Source organism: Patagioenas fasciata, chromosome 2 (genome assembly GCF_037038585.1).
Source record: "Patagioenas fasciata isolate bPatFas1 chromosome 2, bPatFas1.hap1, whole genome shotgun sequence".
NCBI classification, from domain to species: domain Eukaryota; kingdom Metazoa; phylum Chordata; class Aves; order Columbiformes; family Columbidae; genus Patagioenas; species Patagioenas fasciata.
The window spans coordinates 76,986,702-77,001,438 of NC_092521.1; the positions used below are offsets into that span (position 1 = coordinate 76,986,702).

The 14,737-nt window shown below is 39.4% G+C and overlaps 1 protein-coding gene across 2 annotated transcripts; it reads right to left on the minus strand.

The window, feature by feature from the left end:
• Positions 1-252: 252 nt before the first annotated feature.
• LOC136098828 (carboxymethylenebutenolidase homolog) lies at positions 253-9,396 on the minus strand. 2 transcript variants are annotated; one of them, XM_065832546.2, is made up of 6 exons: positions 9,195-9,396; positions 5,542-5,755; positions 4,768-4,875; positions 2,770-2,912; positions 2,263-2,354; positions 253-625 (listed from the first exon to the last, which is right to left on the minus strand). In XM_065832546.2, exons 2-6 carry the CDS (start codon positions 5,745-5,747, stop codon positions 446-448), a joined length of 729 nt encoding a protein of 242 aa, XP_065688618.1. In that variant the 5' UTR covers positions 5,748-5,755; positions 9,195-9,396; the 3' UTR covers positions 253-445. The 2 variants fall into 2 exon arrangements, with proteins under 2 accessions (XP_065688618.1, XP_071660561.1); XM_071804460.1 differs by lacking the exon at positions 9,195-9,396 and adding an exon at positions 6,024-6,380.
• Between the last annotated feature and the right edge of the window lie 5,341 nt (positions 9,397-14,737).

The window sequence follows — 14,737 nt, forward strand, 5'->3', positions numbered from 1 at the left end:
TACCTGAGACAAACGCTTTGTAGTTAGTTAATTAAAGTCTATATGCAAAACTAGGGCATTTCTGGGTTAACACATGTGACCACCAATCATCATACCAAAATAAATCCTGAAACTACTCAGGTAAAGTCAGAATGAAGTCTTGCACACTAGCACAGACAAATGGATATATCATAACTATTGATGTCATAATGCAGAATAGTGAAGCAAATACAAAGCAAGATAAATTCAATCGACTTTTAATTCTGAATCGTCCTTTAGTCCAACTTTGGTTTCACAATCTTGTGTAAATTTCGTAAAAAAATAATTAAGAACTATAAATTAAAATGTTCCTTTTTTTCTTTTTGACAGTTTTTAAAACCAGATAGTTTTCTCTTAACATTTTCTTCTAAAAAAATTAATTAAATTAAATACTGATCTTGAAGCTTAATGTTACTTTATTCCTTTGTCAAATAAATTGTTTAATCCAATCAATCATATCCTTTCTGGCTTCTTCAATGTAAGGTTTGTCTTCAGGTTTCATATCTTCTGGCTTCAGCTGTGCAAACCCATGAACTTGTCCAGGATACACTTTAATTTTATATGCAACTCTGCAGTACTGTTTCAACTTGTCCTCCAGTAAGGTGATCTGTAAAATAAAATATTTTTTCCATTATATTGTGGCTTTTTTTTAAGTTTGCCAAACTTCTTGTTTCTCATACTGCTACATCTATGCCTTTTCTCAACTGCCATGCTTGAGGCAGGTTCTGTTGCTCAACAGATGAGAAAACCCTTCTTCGGAATGTGAGAAAGAAAAGTTTTTTAATAAGTGTGGGTAAGTCTGAGAACCTCAACAGTTACTGCAGAGGTGGTTTAGTAAATCTTATTGCCATAAAGGAACAGGTGCATTTTTATTCAGAGACTTAATATGGCTTGTAACCTAATTTTCAGCTCTGATCTTGAGAACACACTCCCTAAACCTCAGTGATTCTTTGTCCAAAATATTTGGTAGGCTTAATAATAGAGTATGAGAAAGCACAGGGTTTTTTAAGTTTACTGTATAAGAAGAGACACTCCTTTTCCACAATCTTTTGATGATAAGTACACATATGCTTACACAAAGTACCAATCATATGATTATCTACCTGCACACATCTGTAGACATTTTGCGCTCATTTCCATTAAAAAGTCAGGGAAAAAAAGGCGAATGTTCACTTATTTTACCCCTTCGAGCTTAATTCTACCCATTGTTCAGATTAGAGGCAGTACTGTAATTTATTTCATGTTCACTTTTTTTTTTTTCCCCCCCCCCCACAGAGCCTTTATTCCTCAGTGCAGAAAACAATATATTTGGTTTGAGGATTTTTTTTTAATGCCGGATTTTTTTCTTACACAATTTGCACAGATAGCTCAGAGAGAGAGCTTCAGGAGAAAAAGGTATGGTTTCAGTGTGTAATGCATGATGGAAAAAGTGTATTCATGAAAATTGTGCCCCTGGGAAAAAGATACTTTCCCCATAAAAGGGGGACAGGGAGTGAATGATTTGTTGTCTTGTGCAGAGGAGACACATATTTGAGGTACAGATCAACATACTGAATAACACAATTAGAAGTAAATATTGACTGGATTCTGCATTCCCAGAGCACACTGCCAGTTCCTCAGTTAGGCCCTACTTCTACATAACAAACTATGCTAGAGGTGGAATGTTATCCCTGTCACTGAAGAGGGCACCAGTTTCCTACCCGTATATTTATCCAGCCTCTCAGATACACTTACAGTAGAGGTTATATGAGAACATGGATGGCAGCCAGGAGTCAAAACAGAGTCCATAAGTTGTCATCGTCTTGGTTAAAATTCACATCCACTCTTCTGACACAGTTCATTTTGCCTTCTTGTACCAAAAGCAATTAGTCATTGGTCCACATCATCAGAAAGTTCAGTTACTAGGCTGAAATTACTTTTTTATCCATTCAAAGTCCAAATCCAGTGGTTTAACTACCTGTTCTCTCAGCCAAAGCAGCATTATCCAAGTATTTGTGGTGTTAGGGTCACACCAGCTGGGTCTCCCCGCCCAGTTTCACACTCTGCTTATCCAGCCACTCAGAGACCGACAACTTGTCTTTACTGCATTTGTCACCTCAAAAAAGCAGCTTCGAATAACCAAAGCAAGATATAGGGGAAGGTGACATATAAGCAAAACAATCCAGACTGTTTGATTTTTCTATCTGAAAATGGTTTCTAATAAGCTAGGATTTCTGTTTGGGATAAAAGAGTACAACAGCTTACCTGATCATAAGAAATAGTGTGGTCTTTCTCACCAAAAATGAAAAATGTGGGATTTAATAAATCGTATCTTTCTTCAGAGTCCCTAATTATTCCTAGAATGTATTTAAGAAATAGCCTGTTAGTGAGGTTAACATTCTTGCAAGATAAATGTCAAATTAAAAGACAACATTTCTATTTTGGTTTACTCAGTAAGTACTTTCTTAAGATCAGGAGAGTTTCTACTTTGATGGGGAAAAAAAGCATTTGGAAAATATATTTCCCCACTCTTCAAGCACTAAACAAATAGATTAGAAAATTTCTGTGCAAAAGGAAACAACTTTTTTTTCTGGTTTCCACCATTCTTAAATTTTGATACTAATATAGTACGTTGCTGAAATAATCATAATTAAAATCTGCAACTCACCTTTGAGGTGACTGTTTACAGAAATTATTATAAAGCAGTAACTAGACTTACAAACTACGCATAGTCATGTGAGCCCATATAAGTTTTCATGTGTTATACATTACCATAGAGGGATACCCCAGCGGCTAATTGAGAATTTTTCAGCATCAAGTGATGTGCTGCCATTCCACCCCAGGAAAACCCAGCGATACCAATCTTCTTTGCACCGCATTGTTCCTTTAGATACTTCAAGGTAACATCAGTTTCCCTAAGACATGTAAACAAAAGCAAACTAAGAAATCTATTGCAGAATCAATACTCGACAATTTAAGAAAAAAATTAAAAGAGATTCATTAATTTTTCTGCATTTGCACTCCCAATCATTTAAAACAGAGAATATTTTAAAAACACATTTCAGCCCAGAGCAGCAGCTTCTGTTCTTAAACAGGAGTTAACATCTCTGATTCTAGTGTAGGAAAGTACAGGAGCATGTACTTAAATGCTTATCCGAATTGTGACCTGCTTCTATTGTTTTCAAAGCAAGCAAATTTTTAATTGAATGACTTTGTCTAGGACAGGAAAACTAAAGACAAGACATATCTGCCAGTAGAACAACATCTTGCATTATGGATTGTAGGAACAGATAAGTTTCACTGCGCTATCTCTACAGAGTTCAGCTGTTTAGATAAAGATCTATCTTGAGTATGTAATTCCTGTTGCATGAGTTAATACTAAAATATCCTACCAAGCCCACATGCAATAACGCTATAATACTACTATACTAAAGTAGTAATTACTCAAAATTAAACTGTCAGTAAATATAATTTTTAAAAAAATCAGGTATCACACGATGTGCAATAAAAAAATATGCAAATTATTTTTCAAGTCGGTCAGAGTAGGAAAATTTTTTTTAATGGCTGTCTTCTTAGGTCTTGGTAGAATTATCTTTTTTGTTATCTACAGAGTTCAAAGTGAATTTTAAATGCAGACTGCACATACTAATAACTGTATTTTCAAATATTATGCCTAGCAGTGTCGTCATCACAGGTTTGGTTAGTCTGACAAAAAAGCAGTATGAGAGAGACATGATCAGAAGATAGTGTCCTAGGCCTACAGTATGTGTGCTGTGAAAGAATGAGCTCTCTCAGATTTTATTTGTTTGGAAGGGTACTAAGTCATGGATGTGTTGCAGTCTTTGTGCTCTGAAAGTACAAAATATCTGACCTTGAGGGAAGCTATAGGTGAACCCTTAAAAGACAGTACAGGCATGTCGTTGAGGTCTTAATTGTCTAAGGGGGTGCCCACATATCTACTCACTCTTTGGAGTAGGATTTTTACTCTTTACAAATGTTAGTCATTTGTTTTTTTTTTTAAAAATGCTCTTTTATGGTCAAAAGCTTTGCTGAAATATGTTGAGGTTAGGCCTCTTGAAAGGGTCAGCAGAATACTTGTGACTTAAAAGATGATAGCTTAGTAATAGGGTGTCACTGCCTCACTATAATCTTCTGGAGTTTTAGGCTGTGGTGATAGATGCTGAAGAAACAGGGAGGCCTTGTTCCAGGCACTGCTAGGCTCTACAAATAGTGGGCACTCTATTTCACATTGAAAAAAAGAGTATAGTTTATCAGATGTATCTTAGGTTTTGGGCAGTCTTGCAAATTTTGATCTAATGTTGCTCAGCAGAATATCATCTGTACCTATCGTGACTTACAAGGCAAAAAGCAAGATGGGCAAGTGACAGCTGGCTGATAACATGAGTAGTTGTGGAAGAGTTTTCCTCCTTATCTTGAGGAACTGGAGGCAGAGTCAGCACTTGTGGGTGAGAATGCTGAGTATTGCTCAGCCTGTGAAACATGGGCTATGAGCCTGTGCGGCCAGTATGGCATAGTTAGAAAAGGGCCAAGAAAAACAAGATGAGGACAGTTAAGCAGAGTGATGGACAGAGCAGATGATCCTTTCCGAATCCCAGCCAAGACAGTGCTCAGAACCACGGAAGAACCACCCAGAATAAGCAGTTGTGTGTGTGCAGCCAGCTTGCCCTGCTGTCAGGTATCACTTTTAACATTTCATACAAATACCCCTCATTTGCTAGATGCTCTTTAAAGTTCAAACATGCATCTTACTTGTCTACTTTCATAGGATCATGCTCTTTCATCCAGTCAGCAAAGTCAGCCCAGTGGTCAGTAGATTTCCAGGGTTCTGTTCCCTTGAAGAAGTCTGGGCAAATGGTTCTGTGTGAGACACGAAATCAAGTCAATTTTCACATCCAGGTGGGGAGAGTCTGTGGATGTCTAAATGTCTCCTAATGTCTTTTCTACTCCAGAGTACACATCTACACGGTTACTATCTGAATCATATTCTACTCATCCTGTTCTGGCAATCAGCAGAGCTAAAAATATATGTCTTTCTATGGAAAAAACAACAATAACAACATCACCACCACCACCACCAACAAGCTACAGATAAACTCATTGTTTCCTTAGATATACTTAATACAAAAGTAAAGGGATTAAGCAACACTCTTGATTTAATTAAACATATAAATGCCCCTTTGCTAGTAAAAGCAACAGCAACTGTTCAAAAGGTTTGGTTCTGAAAAGCTTATACAACTTAAAGATAGATACCAACATTTATCTTTACATCACTCATGCTACCACATAAGCACGAACACTGGCACTTCATGACTCTCCTTGTGGCTTTGTGCCCAGGTAGCCATGTTTGATGGGTCAATTTTGGTAGCTTGGGTGACCTCATGGGAACATTTTGTCCCTTTGTGTTTTTATTCACTCAGACTGAGATGCCCTGTGTCTGTGGGAAACATCATAGGCCATGCTTAGCTTTGGGCCTGGTGATCCATCAGTGCATTTAAGAGGAAGACAGGAAAGATGGTTGCTTACATGTATCCATGACCTGCAATCAAATCGACTATATATCTAATGTCTGGGAACTGCCATCCAAATACATCATGAATCACAATCACAGCTTTATCTGTGAAAAAAGATGGTCTGCAAACATATGCCTTGATGTGCTCAATTTGTACTTCATGTCCAAGACACCCATATGGAGATCTTTTCCCAGTATCATATATAAAAGGATTCGACATTTGGAAACCTAAAACAAAAAAAAAGACAAAAATGAGAGCAAGAAAGCAAAAATAATTCGACAACACAAATTATTAAGAGAAAATAAAGGTAAATACAATCTGCAGAAAGTAGTTCAATAACTTCTGTAAATAACATTGGCATCCTTGCCTAAAGGAGAAAGTAGAAAAAAAGCAAAAGCAATGTTCCAGTGCAGAATGGCTCTTAACCCACTATGTGTTATTAAGCTGAGAATTAAGAGAAATACCAAAAAACAAAGTTATTAAATTACAAGCAACCTTGACAGTTAGGTCCTGACTCCCATGTCATGTTTGTTTTTCTCCCATGCCACTCTCTCAGCACTGGTGTGAAGCACTACGGCTTCAGATGTTACTCTTTCTCCTGATATGGGGCCATCACACCCATCTTCATGGGGAATCCCATGCTGGTTTCTCTGAATTATGTGATGTGTAGGGACGACAGCACTGCTACAGAAAAGCAGATTGTTCCGTGCTTCTCTCTGTGCCGGTGCCTGCAAACTAATCTGCAGTTTTGGTAGCAGCACAACAGTTGTTCTGGGAGCAGAGGTATTTGGCACAGTTGAAGGACTGCAGTATGGATTTCTAAATTAGGTTCCAATGCCTTTGGCTCATATGCCCTTGAAAGGAATTGCAAGAAAATAAGCAGATATGTAAATCTCATTCAAAATATGTGAGGGTATTTGGTTTTGTCCCTTTTCCAAAAATAGTAATTACAGAGAGTGAGCTAATAGCTGTGTTAGAGAGATTAAAGTCAAAAGTTGTTCCGACTCTTCCGTGTCAGGAGCCTGGAATGGACTCTGTGCAAAAAGTTGAATGTGATCCTGTAATTAAAAGTAGTGTTATAATGCATTTATACAAGGAATCTAATTAAGTCTGCAGAGGCAGTGTTAATAGCAGCATTTCCTAGCCATGTACTGACTTTTATCCTCAATGATACAGCACGCACACCTGCATATATATTATGACTGTTTCAGCTTCATTATTTCTACATCACCCTATTATTTCTGTTTGCTCTGTAACACATACTTCAGATATCTAGTCTTCACGGAAGTGTGGTAAATTCTGTTAGAAATGTAAACCTTCCTCAGCTCTCCATTAGCCACAGCAGCAGAGAGCTAGGTTTCACTGAGTAATGGGAAATTTTGCCTAGGCAATACAGGCTCATTTGGAACCACAGTGCACACAGACTGAAGAAGTCAATGCCACAGAGTCTCACTGCTTGCTTGTGCTTTACACATTTCCCAGCTTGCGTGATTAACGCAGGCTCAATAACAGCACTTAGATTTTATATGCATTTAGATTGCCTTATACCTAAGATAATCAGCCTTCCCAATGTATATTGCAGGGACATGTTCTTCCTCATCCTCTCTCAACTCTGGGGCTGCTGTCACCAGGTCTGACAGGGCCAGCACTGAGTTTGAACAGATATGCTTGATTACATCTGTAACTCCTGGCTGATAGAGCATGGTGTAGAGATACAGGAACAGCATGAATGTGGCTTTACTGCTAGAATCAAGCTGCTTCAGTAATAGCCATGAGGTGGATGATCTCACTTCATGAGTAAATCCCTTGTGCTGATAACTGAGAGCTGCTCAACTTTGTTGATTATTCTCCCACCTTTCTCAACATCTGAATGTCTGGGTTGGTGCTACAAAGTGTAAAGTAGCTTGATCTTCAGTGCTAAGATTGGCATTGTATGAAAGTGGAAGTTGTAACATGCATGGGAGAGTATGTCCTAGTTTAAGCTCCCAGTAATAGGCCTGAACATGCTTGAGAGATGTCCGTTTATGCAAAAGTACTTCCTACCTCTTCTTTTTTAACCTAAGATGAATGAGCTTGTCGATGTGCAAGAGGCTGTCTGGAGAATTCACTGACACTCCCAAAGACAGCTAACATCACTGGCTTCTGAGATGGTAGCCACAATCCTACCCCAGAAAGGTCTTCCCTCAGAAGGGCACAACCTATGGTGTCCCCACAAGGAAGTTGTGTTTAGGAGGCATTAAATTTTGCAATAGTTGTGGAACAGCTTACTGCCTATTACTTACTGCCTGTTAGTTGCTTCCCATAAATCATTTCTTTGGCCTGTCTTGACTGATGCCTAGCCAGCTGGCTCTCCTCCAGGCACCAGGCTGTGGAGAACGTTAGTAAATAGTCAGCCACACCTGAACTGCTTAGAAGTCTTTGATGGGATCCTGTTTAGTCAGATTTATTTGTTCCCACCCGCTTTGTCCCACACAACACTGTGTGTCAAAGCAACAAGCCAGGATATTTCCTACCTTTCCTGTCTCACCTCATTCTCTCTTCCCACTAATTACATCCTTACACTTTTCCTTTTCCTGCTTTCCCCATGGCACGGTTCCAAATAAGCAGAATCTCACCTTTACGCCCCGTTCCTCATCGCTGAGCTCCAGTACAGGAGAGACATGGAGCCTGGCACAAAGCTGGGAACAGAGGAAAAACTGACTGCTGCTAGTAGGGAAAAAAAGAGTATTATCCTGAGTCTGCTGACATCTTTCTGCTCATGAAGGGAAGGCCGCCTTATAGCTTCTGCTTCTTGCCGGTGGTTCTGCTCTTTCTTGGGTCTTCTCAGTACCATTTACTTTTTGTGCAATAATATAAAAACTGATAAGAGTCATTTACTATTATCACAAGGCAAAGGTGGGTTCCCTGGGTGGCAGAACAGACCTGAACTACTACATTTTTAGGGAGCAACAAATCACATAGTTAAATCCTGCAGAGTTTTAGTTTTCTACAGGAAAATACAAATCCTTACTTGGGAAGTGGGGCTGAAAATCTTTAAAAAACAAACAGGTAAAACAGGGGCAAAGATAGCCCTAAGGATAATCCCCACTTCTGAGAAAGTAAGTATGAGCACATAATCTCAAAGTTCCATGCTTTTTGCCAGCATGTTGGACTGATGATATCAAGATATGACATCTCTGCTCTTCTCCTGGGTCCAGCGATAACCTTTTAAACTCTAGTAGTATTTAATTCAACAGCAAGTGCTCCAATGGACCAAATAAGGAAAATAATGGAAATTAATTGCCGTAAGGACAAAAGAAATTATTATGGTACTTTAAAATCATCTTGCTACTGATGGACATAAAATGATTACCACTGTCCTCAGAAGTGTTGCTGTGACACAGCTTGCAGCAAACACTCAAAATACAATCCAGTCTTTTCTAAAGTTGACACCTTTTATCCTCACCTTACCCACTCCCTAACACTTGTTTTTGTGCATTTTTTTACTGAAACAAAAACTAAAGTCTCTCTTTAAAGGAGTGTTTTTTGCTGAATGTTTTGTGCCTTTTCTAAAAGCTATAGCTAACTGCTTAGCAATTTCAGATTTCTCCCTTTCAAAACAGCTAAAGTAGATAGTCTTTCTCTGCTGACAACTCAATCTTTGTGGACCAGCTTGCCATCACATACCTGGAGTGCAGGATCCTGTTTTAAACCAGCTTGCTGCTTCTGCTCAGAGAGATACCAGCTAGATTTCTCTAAACGCAAGAAGAAGAAAACCAGTTCTGCTGACAGTTGTGCTGTTGCTGCTTCTCATCCGGCTTCCACGTGCTCTTCAACTCTTCTGGAGACTTTGGGATTGGGAGGTGAGGAGGAGAGGCTTAGCACAGGAGTCATCCAGACTGGAAGGGGTGGGGACAAATCATGCAGAGAGGCAGGGTGCAGTAGGCTGCACATCAATCACCTTTTACTCCACCTTTTATTTATTTATTATTTAAGGAGTTTAGAAAGCAAGATACACATAAACACTACACTGCACTTATTTTTTTCATCTCTTTAAATAAGTGTCATTCCTAACAAATAGTAGAGAAGTTGAAACAAGGCTTCTGAATGTTATTGTTGGCACACTTCAGTTTTCTGGGAAAATTTCCCTTCCAGATCAGTACACTAGAAAGCAAATTATGTTTGTGATGCAGCCATTTAATAGACTGCAGAATCTTTTGACCTCAGCATTTATAGCTGAGACATTTAGCATCAGTGGTGCATTTGCTGAGGCATTGTTAAATTCAGAAATGTATTTTCATATAGCATATTCCTGCACTTCTGCTGTCCATAGAAGATGTTTTTAATGGAATTTGTGCTGAATTAAGATGAATCTGTCTTGGCAAACTTGCAGCACAAAAACATTATGGAAGTCTCCCTAGCACAGATTAAACATATTACAGCCACGCCCACAAGTATTCCCAACAAGTCCGAAAGTGTTCCATATTATTTTTGATTAGACTTGCTTTCAACAAGTTAGAAATATCTGAGTCCGAGCTGCTTGTTATTGATGGTGACTCTTTGAAATTTTCTGATCCTATTTCCATAATGGGCTTGTATGCAAGGAACATTAGCTTAGCCCTCAGGCTGATATCCACTATAGCTTTAGTTTTCTCTATGTGTGCATGTGGTTTGTATGTGTGTGTGTGCATGTTGGGGGGGGAGGAGTGAAAGAGACAAAAGAGCTTAAAGAAAATTACAATGCTGTTTCAAGTCAAAGGTGAATGAAGAAATTTAGATCTTAAGTATATAAGGCAAACAAGTTCCACAGTCACTCTGTAAATCCTCAGCAGTATTCTGTGTGGTAGTGACCACTGTGTAATCTGAGGACTGTGTAAAACAGGTGATGATTTGATTCAGTTCACCAAGCTTTGGACATTTACAATGAGGCTGTCTATGTCAGCAAGGTGTCTACACTCCCACAGTTGTCATCAAGATTTACAGTATGATTCACACTCTATGGGTGTCTTCTTTAGAATGAAATGGATGGCCCCCTAGATGCCACCAACTAGGCTGGTCACAGAGTTTAATGGCAGCCTACCCACCTAGTGCAGGTATAGATTCCTGTGCGGAGTGCACCATCAGTCAGGCAAGATGAGTCCCACCTCTGTGTGTTGTGGGAGCTGCACGTAACTCAAAATTAAGGTTTGTCATAACTAGATAGAGGGAGTTTGCCCTGTTATACCTGTCAGTATCTTTGCACATCACGATTGTATAAGAAACCATTAAAAAGATTGCTTGTGTTGCAAGGGAGGGACTGGGGAGACTTTGCTGAAAAGATGCACTTTATACTTTGACATTCATGGCATCTTGCTTGAGCTTTTCTAACCTCACCTGAGTAGGCATGCTGTACTCAGATCCACAAGACTGAACTATCCTCTTCCTGCCTTGCACCGCCAGGACTTGGGTCCAGCCGAGCTACAGTCCCCTGCACAACAGATTGGGCCAGCAGAACCAGACATCTGATCCCATCTTCATGCCCAGCATCTCCAGTCGGGGGTGGTTAGGGTGAAAGGAGAGCAAAGGACTCGCTCTGCTGTAACACAAGCCTTTGCCTGCACACTGTGATTATGTTTTGCCTGCAAACCCCAAATCACTTAGAACTCCCATACCTGAAGAGACTGTCTCTTTGCTCATAACATATAATCACCTCTGTAATGAACTCAGGATTATGGAGTTCATTACACACATGCATTTCCTACAGTCTCAAGCAACTTATACATTTCAAAAATATAAGGAAATAGAAGAAGACAGACAAGGGTTGGAATGAGCACAACAGATTCACTTCTTCAAACAGGCATTGGTCAAATTTCTCCTTCACCTGAAACACACAGTTTGTTTTTGTTTGGTTTTAACTTTTTTTTTTTTTTTCTTTCTGAAGGTTTGCACCAGTACTCCTCGAATCGCTCCTGATTTTATAGAAATGGGTGCGGAATAAAACACCGAAGTAAATCATCATGGCTGTATGTTAACATCAGAAATAACATCCTAGGATATGCAAGCCTGTGTCCTGAGGCAAAAGGGAAAGATATTCTCTCCAAGGCAACTGCTGATAGATAAAAACGCAGAAAAGCAAATACTCTGCTGGCTTCTCGTGCAGAAGTGAAAGAGTCCAATGGAGAGACCAATGGATAGGTTTAAACATGCCCTGTTTGCCACCACCTGGTACAGTATTTGGAGTGCTGCTGGTAGCAACAGACTTGTCAGAAAGTTGAAATCATTACAAACATTATATTTATGTTGTGAAAAACCTGTTCGAAGATCCTATGATGAGTGATGCTCTGCACACAGCCTAGAAGTTGCAGGTGAGGCAAGAGGGATGTCAAGGCTCCCATCTTCTGTTGCATGGCTCCTGGCAGCTTTAGCAGCCTTGTTAAGGGGTACCACCGCTGAGGGCACCTGGTGAGGAAAGGTGGAGAGGGTCTCAGGAAGAGTTAGTGGAGAAGCATGGTGGGTTGGGTCACAACAGTGCAGCTCTGCAGGGCCAGCTGCAATGCCAGTGAGGGCTCTGTACACAGCACCTGCCCTGAGAGCAAGCAGCATCCCTTGGGATTCAGATGGCTACAGGAGGGGAGCATAGCTAGTCCCTCTCACATTACTTCACTGAAAGGAGAGGACCTAATTAGCGGGCCTGTAATTTGGAGCTGGGTTTGTGGCTTCTGTTTCTGTACATTAAGAGGCTGTGTACCTAAACGTATCTACTGAGTCATCACTTGGGCGTGAAGAAATATAGTTTAACAACTCTAATTTCATTTTCCAGGTTTCTGGCTTCAACCTCTAGTCAGTGTTTGAATAAGACCCTGGAAAATCTTGCCAGCTCTTGTTATTGCTTATCAAGTCCTGGCAGGAGGTTAACATGTAACAGATGCTTTTGTTGTCATCAGTGGAAAACCAGTCTCACACTTAAGATTTTGTTCTTTACCATTTACCTAGAATTGTACTCTGGAATTCGTGGCTGCCTTTGCCTGAGGCATTAAAGAAGTCTCCAGGAATTCTCTGATTTGGTTAGTAGTGAGCCATACCCCTGCTCTTTCCCATGCTTTTCCAAGTGTCTAAGAGGAAAGGCTCTAAAGTCTCTCCTGCATGGGAGTGACCTTATCTGCCTCATCTGCTACAGCACTTACGGGTACCGCCGTGTTCCTTGCACCCAGCAGAGTACCCGCTGTTTCTTGCCGGGCACCAGGACCCAGGCCAGGGCAATTGCTGCTTCTTTGCTATTAATCTTTGCATCTCTCGCCATGTTCCCATTCCCCTGTGCTTTTATTTACTCCTAAAAAATAATAGACTCAATCTGTTATCACCTCTCCCCTTTGGCCATCTTCTCCTTGGATCTGCTCCCTTTCCTGGCTTTTCACTTTACTCCGCTTCTGTAAGTTATTTGAAGCCACTGGTGTCAACTGATTTCTTGTTGTCCCTTTTAATGTCCCTCTGAGTGTCCAATTTTTCTTATGGGTAGGTTAGGGTCAGCTCTTGGAGAATACAACTCCTTTTCTCCCTAAAATCAATAGTATGGCTCTGACCACAAGGACAGAAGAATGACCTGCATATAAAATGTTTTCAATAGGTATGTTGCTAATTTGTTTGTTGGCATGTAGAACTGCTTGACCAAACAGCTTCTGGGTTTCTCATGCCTGGTTTGGATTAATGTTTACCTAAAATAAATTGCAAATGTTTCACCTCAAATTTCCAATTTTGCTGAAAGAGCTTGTGGGATTTCCGAGGGTGTATTTTGTGAATTTTATAGAAAAAGGGTGGAGTGTAACTTTAATTACACCAAAGCAATAACAGTAAAACTATTTTAATATTGCAGCTGACACACAAAGAGGCGTATGAAAATTACCTAACACTGTCCAGGTGTTTCTAGGTTATTCAGTAGCTCACCACTTTATTAAGAAACACTTTAATGGAACGTCAGTACAAGGCACAGGATTCTAAAGAATAATGAATATTAATAGCAATATATAGGAAAAATAGTACATTTTGGAGCAGTGGCTCCAAAATAGGTACCCCAGATCAGAGGCCACATCACTGTTTCACAGAACACTATAAAAAGAAACATGAGCAAGACAACATAATTAAGATTACATGGATAACTGCATGCCTTAAGGTCTGACTTCCTTATCTAAAAACCTGAACGTCTATTGTTTGCATTATTTAAGAATATATCTATTATTTTTTCTTACCAAATATTTTGTTGTCTTCTCTGAAACTACAAAAATATGGAATTCAGGCAATTGACTTCCAGGATGAATTAACTTCACATAGTTAGTCATTGACAGCTAAATTTTTTATACAGTTTTTTCCCAACAAAGTGTTGACATAAAAATACATATAATTGGTCTGTTTTGCACCAGGGCACAAATCCTTTCTCTCTTTTTTTTTTTTTTTTCCTCTTGGTATGAGCTCTCTCCTTAAACAAAACTCATCTAACGCTCATTTTTTTATTCCAGGAACTTTCTGGGATTAATCAGCTGGAAGGAGGTCATTTTGTTTGCTTGGAATTGGGTCTCTATTTGCACTAAGACATACACACAATAAGTTGCCTTGGACAAAAAGCTGCACCTTGTGCCAGTAGAATTTACCCCAGTCTTCAGAAAAGGCATCTTTCATGAATAGAAATCTGGTTTCTCCTCTGCAAACTCCCAGTGTGCACCTCAACAGTTTGATTTGGCTGAGATTTTCCAAGAGATCTTTTTCAAAGCAAAGAGAACCTGAAAATTTCCACTTATATATGATCCCCTATAGGCTATACATCTTCTAGATGACCATTTAGGCATTTTTTCACCTAACTGGAAAAAGGTGATATGTTTGCTACTGTCACCGATCAATCAACAATTCTGGCAAAAATTACTACACTAAATCAGTGGTTTAAACTCCAAAATTTTAAACAGAGCACCAGGAAAAGAAAAATTCTTCCCATGTTTGCTCAACTTTAAAACTCCGGTTTTGCAAACATGTCTACACATTACTAATCTTGGACTAGATTCAGGCAGCTTTGGACTGTATCCCACAAAGCAATACAGACACCCAAGTGCAACATTAAAGCAGCAAGTTTCAGGAAAGTAAATATAAGAGCTTCTAATTATATTACAAGGTAATTACCATACATAGAACCAGAGAATTATAGAATCATAAAACCATTTTAGTTGGAAGAGGCCCTTAAGATCATCAAGTCCAACCATTAACTAATT

Excerpts from the sequence above, each read along its gene's own strand:
- LOC136098828 (XM_071804460.1), bottom strand. The coding sequence starts at position 6,054 with ATGACATGGGAGTCAGGACCTAACTGTCAAG. Across the intron at positions 5,756-6,023 it reads GTCAGGACCTAACTGTCAAG|GTTTCCAAATGTCGAATCCT; the intron begins GTTGCTTGTAAT and ends TTTTTGTTTTAG. Across the intron at positions 2,355-2,769 it reads CGCTGGGGTATCCCTCTATG|GAATAATTAGGGACTCTGAA; the intron begins GTAATGTATAAC and ends AATACATTCTAG.